This window comes from Chiloscyllium plagiosum, chromosome 7, assembly GCF_004010195.1.
Source record: "Chiloscyllium plagiosum isolate BGI_BamShark_2017 chromosome 7, ASM401019v2, whole genome shotgun sequence".
NCBI lineage: Eukaryota > Metazoa > Chordata > Chondrichthyes > Orectolobiformes > Hemiscylliidae > Chiloscyllium > Chiloscyllium plagiosum.
In genome coordinates this window covers 59,244,013-59,260,639 of record NC_057716.1, presented here as the reverse complement: position 1 = coordinate 59,260,639, position 16,627 = coordinate 59,244,013, and the positions used below count along the sequence as shown (strand labels likewise).

At 40.8% G+C, this 16,627-nt stretch overlaps 1 protein-coding gene across 5 annotated transcripts in view; it reads left to right on the top strand.

Annotated features, from left to right (window-relative positions):
* marchf7 (membrane-associated ring finger (C3HC4) 7) overlaps positions 1 to 14,739 on the top strand; it is a 68,249-nt gene extending 53,510 nt beyond the window's left edge. For all 5 annotated transcript variants that reach the window (XM_043693839.1, XM_043693836.1, XM_043693838.1 and 2 more), the window contains one exon: positions 13,925 to 14,739. In XM_043693839.1, the coding sequence (XP_043549774.1) occupies positions 13,925 to 13,995 (71 nt within the window). In that variant the 3' untranslated portion in view covers positions 13,996 to 14,739. The remainder of the gene's footprint in view (positions 1 to 13,924) is intronic.
* The last annotated feature ends 1,888 nt before the right edge of the window (positions 14,740 to 16,627 follow it).

The following is a 16,627-nucleotide window of genomic DNA, read 5'->3' as shown; positions in this document are numbered from 1 at the left end:
ATGGGTGACTGAAGGCTGACTTCCAACAACAAACCCATGACATGAAAAACAGGTAGTGGGTGGAGAAATCACTGGAGGTCCAACAAATGGGTGACATCCTTTGTACTCAGGGTTTCTTCTGTGCTGTCAAGCCCACTTACAGACCAAACAGCCAAGGCTCCACCCCACTTCTGGCCAAATACAGAGTGACTCTTATCAGAGACAAAAGATCAAACAATGCTGGGGGGAGCACTTCAGAGACCACCTCGACCAGGGCTCTGGTGTCGATCTGAGTGTCCTTGAACGCATCCCACAGCAAGCTACATGCCACAAGCTCAGCAACATCCGAACCCTACATGAGGGAGGGAAGGCCATCCGCCAGCTTAAGAACAGCAAGGCTACTGGAGCAGATGGTCTCCTGGATGAGGCATTGAAGCCTGGAGGCAAAGAACTCCTGCTGCAGCTAAACCGCCTTATCTGGAAAGTGGAGAGCATCCTAGGAGAGTTCAGAGATGCCACAGTCATGAACATTTTCAAAAAAGGGAAACCAGTCCGACTGTGGTATCTGTAGGGGAATCTCCCTGTTGTCGACCATTGGGAAAAGTCATCGCCAAGGATATCCTCAATAGTCTCCTCACTGTGGCGAGGAACTAGTCCCAGAATTGCAGTGTGGCTTTCAACCACAGAGGGGCACAATGAACATGATTTTCACCATGCAACCGCTGCAGGAGAAATCAAGAGTAAAGTATCTATCCATGTACATGGCCATCTTCAACCTTACAAAGGACTTTGACACTGTCAATCGAAAAGCATTTGGGGAGCCTTCTCCACTATTGTTGCACATGAGGTTTGTCACCATCCTTCACACATTCCACACGATATGGAAGTCGTGATTATAGCAAATGGTTCCACCACTGACCCATTCCCCATTTAGACCAGTGTCAAGCGGGCCTGCGTCATCACCCCAACACTATTCTTGATCTACTCTGCAATGCTTCACCTCACCGCCGACGAGCTCCCTGCTGCAGTGGAGCTAACTTACAGAATCTGTGGGAAATTATTCAATCTCCTCAAGTCAAAGTCAAAGTCACCTTAACCAGTGTCATGGAGCTTGTGTATGTGCAGTCACAGAGCATGTACTCTATTCCATCGTCAGCAGTCTTTATGGAGGCATTTTGAGAGTGTGGGTCTCACCCAAACATCTAAGACAAAAGTCCTTCACCAACCTGGCCTGGAATTGTGGAGTGAACCTGTGATCATTAAGGTCGATGGGGAAGCCTCAGAGAACATTGGGAGTGTCCTATGTATTGGAAGTGATCAGTCAGTCAAAACAGCGATTGATGAAGAGAGTTAGTGTTGCCTTCGGCAACCTGAGGAAAAGGGTATCCAAGAACAACATCAGATCTGACACCAAGATCATGGTTTACAGAGCTGTGTTAGTTCCCACCCTCCTATGTGGCTGGAGACATGGACTGCCAACAGCAGACACCTCAAGGCACTGGAGCAGTATCACCAGCATTGAGGCACTGACCACATTTGATCAACTGCAATGAGCTTGGCAAGTCATCTGCATGACCGACATGAGACTCCACAAGCAGGTGCTCTACTCTCAGTTCTAAAAGGGCAGATGGACCCCAGATGGACAGAGGAGGCATATCATTGATACCCTCAAGGCCTCACTGGCAGAGTGTGGCATTCCCACAGATACCTGGGAATCATTGGCCCAAAACCGTCCAAAGTGGAGGAGCATCATCCAAGAAGGTCTGGAGCACCTCAACCTGCTGTCAGGAAAAAGTGAAAGCTGGTCAAAAACAGCATAAGGAACGCACTGCCACACCAATACCCAGCCACCCCTTCCCATGACCACCACCTACCCCGTATGATAGAGCCTGCACAAGTAATATTAGTCTGTACAGCCACCTGCAACCTCTCCCTGAGAGTGGACATGAGTTGTCCTTGTCTGTGAGGGACTGCCAATGATTAGCTTTTGTGATTCCTTAACATATTAGTAGTTCATGGTTTTGTTCTCGTGGACCATGCTGGATTAACCTTATTGAGCTTGTTGTGGTGAGAGGAAGTAGACAAATCTAATACAAAAGATATGTCTTGATTTCCAAAAGGCCTTCAGTGTAGCAGATGAGGCTAAAACAAAAGTCAGAACATTGAAGTTGGGGGACAAGTAGCAGAATAGATGCCTTGCATAGAAGTAGGAAATGAGAAGAGTTCGCACACTCGACAAACAAGTCAGCCCTGCCTCAGCTCAGGTCACTCTCCCAGACCTGCAATAGACCTCAGCTGTTCTAAATCCTCAGAAGAATTCACATGTTCAATAAACATTACTCAGTGCCTGCCTACGGAACTGACTGATCCCACATGGACTCCAGACTACATTCAGACCAACACAATTTGTACCTGAACAGGATACCTAGTACACACTACAAATCCAAAAACTTTAGTAACAATTCTCTTTCTGGATCTTCTGCTCCATGCTAGCTAGGAGCCATGCACCACCACCTACTCTACCTTCTATTAGCCGTGCCTCAGCTCAGGGCCACTCTCTCCCAGACCTCCACTGTTCTACATTGTCTGAAGAATTCACACGCTGAACAAACAGCAGAGACCTCCTACTGCCCCCTCGACTACGACCTCCTCTCCCATCACCAAACCATCATCTCCCAGACCATCCACAACCTCATCACCTCTGGGGATCTCCCATCCACAGCCTCCAACCTCATTGTTCGTGAACCCCGCACCACCCATTTCTACCTCCTACCAAAGATTCACAAATCTGACTTCCCTGGTCAGCCCATTGTCTCCACCTGCTCCTGTCCTACTGAACTTGTCTCTGCATACCTTGACACTGTCCTGTCCCCCTTAGTCCAGAGACTCCCTACCTACATTCGGGAGACCACCCACACCCTTCACCACCTCCAACATTTTCATTTCCCTGGCCTCCAATGCCTCATCTTCACCATGGACATCCAGTCCCTGTACACATTCATCCGCCTTGACGAAGGCCTCCAAGCTCTCCGTTCCTTCCTCTCACACCATCCCAACCAGTACCCTTCCACTGACACCTTCATGCGCCTGGTTGAACTGGTTCTCACCCTCGACAACTTCTCATGTAGTACAACATGGAAACAGACCCTTCAGTCCAACCCATCCTTGCTGACCAGATATCCCAACCTAATCTAGTCCCACCTGCCAGCACCCGGTCCACATCCCTCCAAACCCTTCCTATTCATATACCCATCCAAATACCTCATAAATGTTGCAGTTTTACCAGCCTCCACCACTTCCTCTGGCAGCTCATTCCATATCCGTACCACCCTCTGTGTGAAAGAGTTGCCCCTTAGGTCTCTTTTATATCTTTCCCCTCTCACCCTAAACCTATGCCCTCTAGTTCTGGACTCCCCCACCCCAGGGAAAAGACTTTGCCTATTTACCCTATCCATGCCCCTCATAATTTTGTAAACTTCTATAAGATCACCCCTCAGCCTCAGACACCAAAGGATCTTTCCACATCAGATAGAAATTTACTTGTACCTCCACCAGTGTCATCTGCTGAATCCATTGCCCCTGATGTTGTCACCAGGGGAGACAGGGCGCCTATTTGCGGATCATTTCAGAGAGCATCTCTGGGATGCCCGCACCAACCAAATTACCGCCCCATGGCTGAACACTTTAACTCCCCCTCCCAAGCCATCAAAGACATGAAGGTCCTGGTCCCCTCCCATCGCCAAACCCTTGCCACCTGATGCCTGGAAGAAGAATGCCTCATACTCCACCTTAGGACCCTGTAACCACACGGGATCAATATGGATTTCAACACTTTCCTAATTTTCACCCCCCCCCCCACAACATTATCCCAGTTCCAAACCTCCAACTTGGCATCTCCCTCCTGACCTGTCCATCACCTTTCCCAGCTATCCGTTCCATCCTTCTCTCTCCCTTCATCTACCTATTGCAATCTCAGCTAAATTCCTCCAGCCCCACCCCTTTCCCATTTATCTCTCAGGCCCCCGGCCCACAAGCCTCATTCCTGATGAAGGGCTTATGCCCAAAAAGTCAATTCTTCTGCTCCTCTGATGCTGCTTGATCTGCTATGACTTTCCAGCACCACACTCAACACAAAGTAAGAAGCAAGAAATAGCAGTAAACAATATAAACAAGATTGGCAGATGGTGGAAAATAGAACTCCATGAAGATCAGTACTGACACCACTGTTGATCACAGTTTGTTAGCAATTTAGACTTTGAAATCAAAAGCAATTTAAATTTGCAGTCGAAACCAAATTGGGTCGGGCTGCCAATGTGAAAGGGTGCAACTAATTAGAGGAAGTCATTAATAATATTGTAAATAGCGTATATAATTGGAAAATGAATTTCAGTATAAATTGTAGGTGTGAAATTTGCCATTCATGCATTTTGTTCTGAATGTAAGATGAAAATTTTTATGAACATGCTGCTCTTCACCAGCATTGAAGTTGGATCGGAAAGGTTGGGAAGAGATTGAAATGCAGTAATAAATGCTCGATGGACTGGTTGGGCACAATTACTTTCTTTTCTGAACTGCATATTTCCTGTCTGGACCAAACCGATTTCCAATAACCAAGCACAATCATATGGTACACAGACCTTTTGTACTAGAACAAGTTGACTAAACAATTTTTGAAGAAAACATTCTGTACAAAAGTAATTGCGTACACATAGTTGTTTCGACAGCAGCTGGAGTTTTGTAGCCTGTTTTGGGTGGTGCTCATTAGAAACTAGTCTTACAACCAGGGAAAGGTACAAAAGAGTTTGCAGGATAATTATAACATTTTTTGAATAACAAATTATGAAAACCTTGGATATTTTTCATTAGTATCGGAAATTACCAAGTATGATTGAGCAGTTTAAAATTGTCCCCAAAAGAAAGATGGAAACTTAAGGTTTTTCTTTCTTAAGGGGTGGTTAAGACAAATGCACTTTTGAGGAACTGTTTTTAAAAGAAAAATTGATAACAGTCCATTCATTGTAAAGAAATTGAATATTGCTGAAAAGAGGGTCTTGTTACTTGTAGCATTTTATCTTCTATTCATTAGGACAAACCACTGCCAAATTTGAAACAATTGCATCAATTCTATATTACAGGAGAAAACGGTGCTGATTATGTGGCAAGAATGTTGTGTGTTTTGTCTTTGAGGGGCAATTCTTAAGGAATACATAAATACAATGTTGTGATTTTGGCTGGCAATTCTGCAAGTTGCACCTTGAAATTAATCAATTTGCTGCAGAATCTGCTTTTAACTTGTAATGTGTTCCACTGTTTTAAATCGATTGCCATTGGGTTAATAAGACCTTGATGAGTAATTGCTCAGTAGGACATTATTATTAACAGAACATGGCGTACAGAGGGTTTAAGCATTGTATAAATAATATTTAGTAAGCAAATTAATCTACAGGTGAAATATGTGGTCAAGAGCATTATGTACTAAAGTCTGTTCATTTTAGCAGTGGAGAGCATCGAAAATGACTTGCTATTGTGCAAGTACATCCTATCAAGAGGCTAGTTTACTCACTTGAGAAAGGCTAATGTTAAGGGTATTGCTAGACCAGTGACATGCAACGGAAGGTCTAAGGTATATTGTTAGAATGTGCACAAAATTCCTTAGTTTAAGGAAGGTCACAGTAGACCTCGTAATGGAGTTCAGAATTTTGAGAAGATTTGTAGCTCGTTTTGAGGTTCAGGATGTAAGTTTGCTTGCTGAGCTGGAAGGTTTGTTTTCAGATGTTTCCTCACCATAATAGGTAACATCAGTGAGCCTCCAGTGAAGCACTGTTTATGTCCCGCTTTCTATTTATATGTTTAGGTTTCCTTGGGTTGGTAATGTTATTTCCTGTGATTTTTCTCAGGAGGATAGTAGATAGAACATTACTGCACAGTACAGGCCCTTTGGGCCTCGATGGTTTCACAGGTCGGTGCAACAATCTGAAGGCCATCTATCCTACACTATTCTATTCGCGTCCATATGTCTATCCAATGACCATTTAAATGCCCTTAAAGTTGGCGGGTCTACTACTGTTGCAGCCAGTGTTCCGCACCCCTACTACTCTTGAGTAAAGAAACAAACTCTGATCTCTGTCCTATATCTATCACCCCTCAGTGTAAAACTATGTTCCTTCATGCTGGCCATCGCCATCTGGGGGAAAAGGCTCTCACTGTCCACCCTATCTAAACATCTGATTATCTGTCTATTTTTCAATTAAGTCGCCTCTCAACCTTCTAACGAAAACAGCCTCAAGTCCCTCAGCCTTTCCTCATAAAACCTTCCCTCCATACCAGGCAACATCCTAGTAAATCTCCTCTGAACCCTTTCTGAAGCTCCCACATCCTTCCTATAATGTGGTGACCAGGACTGTACGCAATGCTCCAAGCGCAGTCGCACCAGAGTGTTGTACAGCTGCAGCAGGACCTCATGGTTCCGTAACTCAATACCTCTACCAATAAAAGTTAACACACCATAACAACCTTATCAACCATAACACCTTAACAACCTTATCAACCTGGGTGGCAACTTTCAAGGAACCGTGTACATGGACACAGAGATCTCTCTGCTCATCTGCACCACCAAGAATCTTACCATTAGCACAGTCCTGCATTCCTGTTACTCTTTCCAAAGTGAATCACCTCTCTCTTTTCTGCATTAAGCTCCATTTGCCACCTCTCAGCCCAGCTCTGAAGCTTATCTATGTCCCTGTGTAACCTTCAACATCCTTTGTCACGATCCACAACCCTACTGACCTTAGTATCATCTGCAAATTTACTCACCCATCCTTCATGCCCTCATCCAGGTCATTTATAAAAATGACAAACAGCTGTCCCCCAAAAACAGATCCTTGTGGTAGACAACTAGTAAGTGAACTCCAGGATGAATATTTCCCATCAACCACCAACCTCTGTTTTCTTTCAGTTAGCCACTTTCTGATCCAAACTGCAAAATCACCCTTAATCCCATGCCTCCGTATTTTGTGAAATAGCCGACAGTGGGGAATCTTATCAAACACCTTGCTGAAATCCATATACACCACATCAACTGCTTTATCCTCATGCACCTGTTTGGTCACCTTCTCAAAGAACTCTAAGGTTTGTGAGACACGACCTACCCTTCACATAACTGTGTTGACTATCCCTGACCAACTTATTGCTTTCTAGATGTTTGCAAATCCTACCTCTTATAATCCTTTCCAATACCTTACACACAGTCAAAGTAAGGCTCACTGGTCTATAATTACAAGGGTTGTCTCTATTCCCCTTCTTGAACAAGGGGGGACAACATTTGCTATCCTCCAGTCTTCTGGTACTATTCCTATTGACAAATATGACATAAAGATCAAAGACAAAGGCTCGATAGTATCCTACCTGGCTACCCAGAGAATCCTAGGGTAAATCACATCTGGCCCACGGGACTTACCTATTTTTACACTTTCCAGGATTACTAACATCTCCTCCTTGTGAACCTCAATCCCAGTTAGTCTAGTAGCCAGTGTCTCTGTATTCTCCTCGACAACATTGTCTTTTTCTTGTGTGAGTACTGATGAAAAGTATTCATTTAGCGCTTTCTGTATCTCCTCTGACTCCACACACAACTTCCCACTACTATCCTTGATTGGCCCTAATCTTACTCCAGTCATTCTTTTATTCCTGATACACCTATAGAAAGCCTTAGGGTTTTCCTTGATCTTATTTGCCAACGACTTCTCATGTCCCCTCCTGGCTCTTCTTAACTCTCTCTCTTTCCTGGCTAATATGTAACTCTGAAGAGCCCTAACCGATCCATCACATCTCATCCTAACATAAGCTGCCTTCTTCCTCTTGACCAGAGATTCAACTTCCTTGGTAAACCACGGCTCTCATGCTCGACAACTTCCTCCCTGCCTGCTAAGTGCATACTTATCAAGGATCCGCAGAAGCTGTTCCTTGAATAAGCTCCCCATTTCAATTGTGCCCATCCCCTGCAGTTTCCTTCCCCATCCTATGCATCTTAAATCTTGACTAATCACATTGTAATTGCCTTTTCCCCCAGCTATAACTCTTGCCCTGCGATACGTATCTATCCCTTTCCATCACTAAACATAACCAAATTGTGGTCACTATCATCAAAGTGCTCACCTGCCTCCAAATCTAAAACCTGGCCTGGTTCATTACCCAATACAAATCTAATTTGGTCTCGCCCCTTGTTGGCCTGTCTACATACTGTCAGGAAACCCTCCTGCACACATTTGACAAAAACTGACCCATCCTAAAGTACTTGAAGTATAGTATTCCCAGTCAACATTTGGAAAGTTAAACTCCCTCATAACAACTACCTGTGACTCTCACTCATATTGAGGATCATCTTTGCTATCTTTTCCTCTACATCTCTGGAACTATTTGGAGACCAATGGAAAACTCCCAACAGGGTGACCTCTCCTTTCCTGTTTCTAATCTCAGCCCAAACTACCTCAGTAGACAAGTCCTCGAAATCCCTTTCTGCAACTGTAATGCTGTTCTTGACTAACAGTGCCAACCCGTGCTCCCCCTTACCATTTTCTCTGTTCTTACTGAAACATCTAAATCCCGGAACCTGTAATAACCATTCCTCTCCCTGCTCTACCCATCTCCGAAATGGCCACCACATCAAAATGCCAGGTACTAACCCATGCTGCAAGTTCCCACAACCTATTCCGGATGTTCCAAAATGGGGTCCAAATCAATGTGTTTGTTAATACAGTGTCACTTGGAATGCCATGCTTCCAGGAATTCTCGTGAATATCTCTGTTTGGTTTAGCTGAGGATGGATGTGTTGTCCCAGTCAAAGTGGTGTCCTTCCTCCTCTGTATGTAAGGATACTAGTGATAGTGGGTCATGTCTTTTTGTGGTGAGTTGATGTTCATGATTCCTGATGGCTAATTTTCTGCCTTTTTGTCCAATGTAGTGTTTGTTACAATTCTCAAAAGTACTTTGTAAATGGCATTCATTTTGCTTGTCTGTGCAGGGTCTTTTCATTAGCTTTAATAGTCAAACTGAAGACTTGTAGCATTCTTGTGTTGAAATTACTGACATAAGTATGAAGTGCGTCAACAAAGATAACAGATCCAAGTGCAAAATTGTCAAATCACAAGAACACCCAGACATAGCAAGACTTGGAAAGTATAGCTTTCTGCTTGCACCAATGAACTGCCCAGCATTCAATCAATTTTGTAAGACATGCAGCAGAAAAGGTCTTTGGCAGTAGAGCAAAGACTAATGCAGCTACCAAGAGCTATGCAACAACCCATATTATGACCAAGGAGTATCCTCAAGCTACAATCGGAGACCATTTGGTATCCTGTTGGAGGCATATACATGAATTGAATGATAAACCAGAATCTGACAAATCACTATTCGACAGTGGTGAACACATTTCAGTGTCAATCTCATCGTAAATGTTAGTGTCATCACATCATCTGAAGTGTTTGCAAAAACTGAAATTGTACATCCTCAGAAAACTGGCTACTATTCGTCATTTAGCTAAGGTTGACATGGGCAAATGCCAGTATTACTATTGTTGCAAAGTCTTTTGGAAAGAAAACCCGACATACACATGGGAAGTTATAATGAAATTCATGATCGTGAAACATTCAACGTACAGGAATTCACAAATTCCATTTTAGGATCAATGGTGTTGGATTGCAATTACAGTCATTCTACCTGGATTACAGATGTTCCATGTTGGACGAACAATTGTAGGTATACGTTTGTGACCCTGGACTCATCGCAATGCATGGAATCAGTTGGGCACTTATTGCAGAACAGTTTTCAAGAAACACTTGCTGACTTGGATATGGAAGAAAATAAACTTATGATTTAGTGGAGCTAAAATTTCAGGGTTTTTTTGCTATGTGGTGAAGAATGAACGTTCAAAAGGTTGCATGTATTATACTTAATGTAACTGCTTTGTCTAACCTTACAAAAAAAGCATCATGGAACTTGAAAACATATTGAAGGCAATATACTAAAGATTTTAGAAATATAGATTAGGCCAGGGATCCCTGTTTTGCTCATTCTCATTTCGTGATTGCAAGAAAGTGCAAGCCCCAAAGGTGTGTAAAAATGAATGCAAACTCCCAGCTCATTAGCTGACTTTTATCAGTGACCAAGGAGGCAAAAAGTCATTTTTTAAAAATCACAGCTGTGATCTTTGCCTTTTAAATCCAGAATTGAGAATATCATCTCTGAGATGAAGTCTTTAGGGGATATCTCTGCTCAGCTCACAACATGAATTAAGAGCTGGAAGAGAAAGAAAGGAAGCAGAATGACTACAAACTCTATACCATCAGTCAATCTAAAAAGATTGCCAATTTATACAGGACCATCTGGAGCATATTACATGTAAAACAAATCTGACTTAGCAGTTACAGAAATAGCAGCTTGAGCTCAAAGCAATGCAAGAGAAAATGGCAGATCTGCAAAAAAAACACGGTAGGGATGTACAGTGCACACAAGGAACTGCACATCACTCCTCAGATGATCCTTCAGAAATAAATACCAGCAGTGATGCTGTGGTGAAAGAATTTGAACAAGATATAAAGAAAACCAAAGAAATTGAAGTGGCAAGTGCAAGAAGTCAAATCTTGAGGGGGAAAGTTTAAGAGGCTGGACTGATATTAGAGCAGTTTAAGTTCTCGGGTACAGTTTAAACTTAAGTTGCTCATTTGAATCAAATGAGGCAACAGCAGACAGACTAGTGCAATAACTCTAGCAACTTTACATAAGTTATAAATCAAAGTAGGCCAGCAACTTTCGAGGTGTACTTAAGGCTTTTGCTTTGCAACTGAGTCTAGTACACAGAGGTAGATATTTCATCTCTGGTGTGTCTCCAGCACCTTGGGAATTTCTGTTATGTCCCTAGCAGAATAACTTCATTTTTGAACTTGATTTGCACCTTTGATGCTGAAAGCAACTGCTGACTAAAATTAGCTCTTTCCATGTCACAATTTGCATCATGATCAATTACATTCTGATTGGCCCAGTTGAGGCAAGGCTTATTTCTAATTGATTTGAAAATGCATTGAAAATCACTAATTGGTTTTTAAGTGATAGATCTTGCCTGACCCCAACCCCACCCCACGCCCAATCTTCTGTCTGGTTCCTTCAGTTGTCAATTTTTACCACTGGCCTAACCTCTTCAGTATTGTCTTTTTATTGTTTCCTTATGACTATCCTAAGAGGATAATTTGGAATGTTCTTTACCCTTTCTGTTTTAGAAAAGGGAGACCTATACAGTCAGGACTGATACTTCTAGACTCTGTCTCAAACTTTGCTTAATTGAAGAATTCACATTAAATCTGATATTATGATTGACCACTCATTTTGCTCCCTTAGAAGTATTTAAGGTCCTGTTTCTTTCTTCCTCTCTGGAGATTGAAAACTTTGAAAGAATTTTTATTCCTTTATTTAAAAGGAAAAAGATATGGTGGAAAACGTTGTTCGCAACCTTGGTGTAGAAACCTTTATATAGAATATTAGATTAGATTAGATTACTTAGTGTGGAAACAGACCCTTCGGCCCAACAAGTCCACACCGCCCCGCCGAAGCGCAACTCACCCATACCCTTACATTTACCCCTTACCTAACACTACGGGCAATTTAGCATGGCCAATTCACCTGACCTGCACATCTTTGTGACTGTGGGAGGAAACCGGAGCACCCGGAGGAAACTCACGCAGACACAGGGAGAACGTATAAACTCCACACAGTCAGTCGCCTGAGGCGGGAATTGAACCCGGGTCTCTGACGCTGTGAGGCAGCAGTGCTAACCACTGTGACACCCACTATAAAGTACTAATATAAAGAATATAAAGTACTAATCTGAACAAGTGGTCAAAGATTGTAAAAAGGAGTGAAATATTCTTCAGTGCATAATTTTGAATGATGAAGATCTAAAAAATTGTGCAATTCTAAACTTAAATGTACATTGTAACAAACTTAACTCTAATGCACAACTACACTTAGTCCAAATTAAGTTTAGTCATGTATAAATGCTTAACTTATAAAAATTTTCCAAAAGGCAAAGAGCACAGCTATGATATTTTTCGATGACTTTTTGATTCCTTAGTCACTGATAAAAGTCAGCTAATGAGCTGGGAGTTTGCATTCAATTTTACTCACCTTTGGGGCCTCCTTGCAATCACGAAATGAGAATGAGCTAAACAGGGTGTTCCCCCCCCCCCCATCTTATCTATACCTCTAAAATCTTTAGTAAGTCGTCTTCAATCGATTTTCAAATCCATGATGCATTTCTTTGTATGGTTTGACAACGCAGAGTCACATTACATTAAGTACTGAAATTTACATTAGTTGCAGTAAAGCAGAATAATATACTAGATTTATCAAGGAATGTACTGTGTATTTATCATTAAAGTAGTCATTGAAATTTTAGTTTCTCTCCTAATCATAGAGCAATTTGAGGTAAAATTTTCTAAACCAGTGGAAGCTGAAATGTGGATAGAATATAGAAGAATCCAGAGTGTAAAACCAAAAGCTTCAAAAAGAGCTGGAAGCTCTTCAGAAACAAAACAGGAAATGCCAAGAATCTGAACCATTTGAAATAGCTTGTGGAATGAGATGATTCAGTGGCTGTTCTGGAACAAAACCTGGCTGTAATGTATCAGGTTAAGCAAATTCTGGGACAGCAATTTAAGTCCATTAGAGAAAAACAGGACAGACAGTATCACTGACTGTGGAAATCAGCAGCACTTCCAGACAAAGCCATTGCACATTCATTTGCAAAGACCTGTTTTCTACCTGCCCCTTCCACCAAATATAAATAGGTCACTTACACTTGCTAAAAGTGGTGTGCATTCATATATAGAACTGTGCCCTGCGAACCCAAGAAATAAGCTCAATCTTTGCATCTTTTTTTGAATTAACTTTGAACTTGGCTGTTTACACTTCCTCCATTTACCAAGGCCTTACCGTGGAGAATACAATTAAGGTTGAACTGTGCTTTAATTCAATGATATTAGTTAAGGTAATGAATGAGGCGAACAATGTAGCAAATCCCCTAAGATAACACATTAACTGGGCTCCCAGAGCGAAACCTACTAAATTTACACAGAACATGCTCCATTTCAGTTTTTCCTGGTCTCCACAGCCTAGCCAGTGATTCTAAAGGGACTTCTTGAAGCCACTGAAGAGCAGGTAAATCTCTTCACTTTTACTTTCCAGGAGGACCAAATTATTTTAGGTTCCTGTAATCTATGTAGGCCATTGGCAGCTTACAACAGGACTGTTCTCCCTCTATCTCCCCTCCCTCTCTCCCTCCCCTCCCCTGCAAACAAAAGGACTCCTGTGTGCTTCAACTTTGATATCTTAGCAGATTTATGAGAACAATGTATAGGAACAACACTGTTAAACCCATGCAATTGACTCTCTCAGCTCACTACTTTTATGGAAATTGGACCTAATTTGGAGTACACTTCTGACTTTGGGCACACTCTGGACTTGCCATCTCTTTGCCAGTTCCAATGCAAAAGTAGTTTCTTAATCTTTTGTTTTTTTTTTAAACTGAGATTTATCTTTGACTTGCAAGGAACTGATTTTATAAACCACCATCAAAATACAATGAGTTTGAGCAATTTAGATTTTTTTTTGACAATTTAAGTTGTTAGGTTTGAAAGTAGTCACTTGGTAATCAGGCTGATTTGTTTTCTGTGCTGCAATGAGATTCTTGCCTTGGCTTTGGGAATTTTGATAGTATCTGCTGGGTAGTTAACTCCTAATCCCTGCCACAGAACTGCAGTAAAATTGACGAGCCTGTTCACTATGTTTTCAAATTTGCTAATCAGCTAAAACTATTTGTTTAATCTTGGACATTCTTGAGTCTTGTTGCATGTGCAGTTTTTAAATTAAAATTCAATTTTGTTTGAAATCTTCACAGCCACAGATGAAGATTCTGAAGAGGAGCAGGATAGCTTTGACAGCAGTAGAATACCAGGCGATTCTGCTTAGTGGACTCTCAGTGGGACTTGTAAAGCACAAATGGAATCAGTGCAGCAGCGAGGAAAGCCCCTTTAGTATTCAAGTGGCTAAACATTGTATTCATATTTCAATTTTGCTGTTTCTAGAAATTGCTAGTGGAGCATCATCAAAGAATAATACTAAACATTAAGTGCAGTTTCTAAGTTTTATGACTGCATTCAAGTAATGAGGACATGCATTATAATTTGAGAAAATAACAATTAAGCAAAGCTTTTTATAAATTAGCATTAGAAACTAAGCAGCAAGGCAACACACCGTATATATGTATAATCTACTTTTTACTTTTAATATTTTGTCTCACTGAGTCTGGACATAAAGAATTTGCAGCAGATTATTCAGGTCGGAGTTGCTTTGATGAAATTTGACCGAGGAGCTCTGAATTCCAGAATTTTGCAGGAAATGCAAGAAGCATAGGTTATGTTTTGTTAGATTTTGTTAGAAAATTCTGTTAAAATTCTTACTTTGTGCAAGTGTGTTTCCTTTCATGAGTATATGCACCTGTCAAATAAGGATCTTGCTGCAGTTTTAAATCAATTGGTCAGACTTTTTTGTTGGGCCTGAGTAGTACATTGAGTGCATTTCATTTGAATGTCATTTACCAAAATTTTTTGAGATCCAGGTAAAATTATCTGCCTTATCAAAACATAGGATGTGGTGAATAAAGTAAGTTTTTGTTCATAAAATTATTAAAGATATGAAGTTTTAAAAAATGAACTTGTTGCATTTTTAGATTTATTATAACTGTTGGAGATAATGTAACTGCAAAGTACCATAACATTTATAGTAATTTTTAAACACTTAGTAACATGCTTCACATAATATCTTCAACACAATGTGCTTCAAAGAGTTCAGTATATTCAGATACATAAAGTAAGTTTTTTGTTTTGATGTGGGAGGAATCTTTATTCCTAAATCATGAGATTACTATGAGCAAAAAGAACCATTCAGTATATCTTTATTCATTTAGATGAAGAACAAATCATTTTACTCTGATCTCCCATTTTTTAAAAAATCCAGTTTCTTCACCAAATGGGAATACAGAATTGTTCTTTGGGTACTGATGTATAAAGATGCATAACGCACATATGAATGCAAATGTTACATTTAATGTTTTGTGCATGTTAGGGATTGTGTCCATAGTCTTTCGCTGACTTAATTGAAGCAAGTGATGCCAGATTTTGGAAATTTGAAATTTAAGGAGAAAATGCTAGAAACATTGAACGTGTCAGGCAGCATTGTTGCGCAGAGAAAGGTAACTTTGCCATTTGAGATTCTCATTTCTATTAACATGTCATTGATCTGACATGTTAGTGCTATTTTTCCCCTCTACCCAGCTATTTCCTCATCTGATTGTTCTCTTTAGCTCGCTTTGCATTCTCTTAAGAACTAAATATTTTGGTTGTTTGCATGATTAATTGTAATGAGATTTTTCAGTTTTTTTTGTGGAACATCTTTAAAATCAGACTTTGGCTTTCCTTTGAGGGCTAAAAACTGATGCTGGCATTTAGAATTAGACTCCCTGTGTTACACTCATTCCTACAGTACTTTTTTTTTCAAAATATCTATATCCATTTGATCAAATTAATGTATACTGAATCTCGATCGAATGCACAAATGGAATAATCATTGTGTACTACCTGAATGTTCCATAAGCAACAGGGCCAGAACAAGTTTGATGAAGCCTAATGGCCTGCCATCAAGTGTGTATGATCTTGTGAATGTCTAACTAGTCCTTTAATTTTGAATAAATTACATAAAGTTTACAGCATTGACCACTATGACCAAGTGGCTTATTTCAATGTTTGTATTAATTTTGTACATAAATCTCATTCCACTCTTCTTCTTCTATTCTTATTATTCTCCTTTATTCCTTTTTACCTCATCTCGCTTACATCTATGGTCTTTGCTTCAACTTGTATATATTCTTCTTTAAAAGTCGACCCATGATTTTTGGCTTCAAATTTTGTAGTTATTTGTATCACTTTTATGTAAACATTGTCCTTACTTTTATCAAGAATCAAAGCTGGATGGCTGTTACCTTCCCTTTCCTGCTCAGCCTTTTCACACGCTTACTGAACAAAGGCAGCAAGTAAGGTATGCTATCCAGGAAAGTTTTTGTGTTAATCTGCTTGTTTGCCAAAATTTTCTTGAACTGAAGTTCTGCTTACATTGCTAGCACAGATGTCCCAGATCACAGCTCTGCACAATGACCGAGCAATCTGCTGATCTCACTGCCACGCGAGGGCTTGGAATTGAACAACACAGTCTGACATCAACAGACTGGACTTTTCCAGGATACATCCATTTGTATCACTGCAACAGGCCAAAGTACCTGGCCAAACAGTGGATGCAGCTAAACTGTGCATGGATTGAATGAGTGCTGCGTGGGCACAAATCAAGCTTTCATGTACAGCCTTCAGATGTTACCATTGTAAAAGTCAATCTTTAACATTTTGTCTAAAATATTCATCTCAAGAAATTGACTTTTACACAGATATACATAGTATCTCTTTGTCATAGCTATTGCACATTCTTGCCATGCTGTAAAATTTCTCGAATTCCCTGTATTAATGATTTCCAATAACTTATTTTAATTATGATG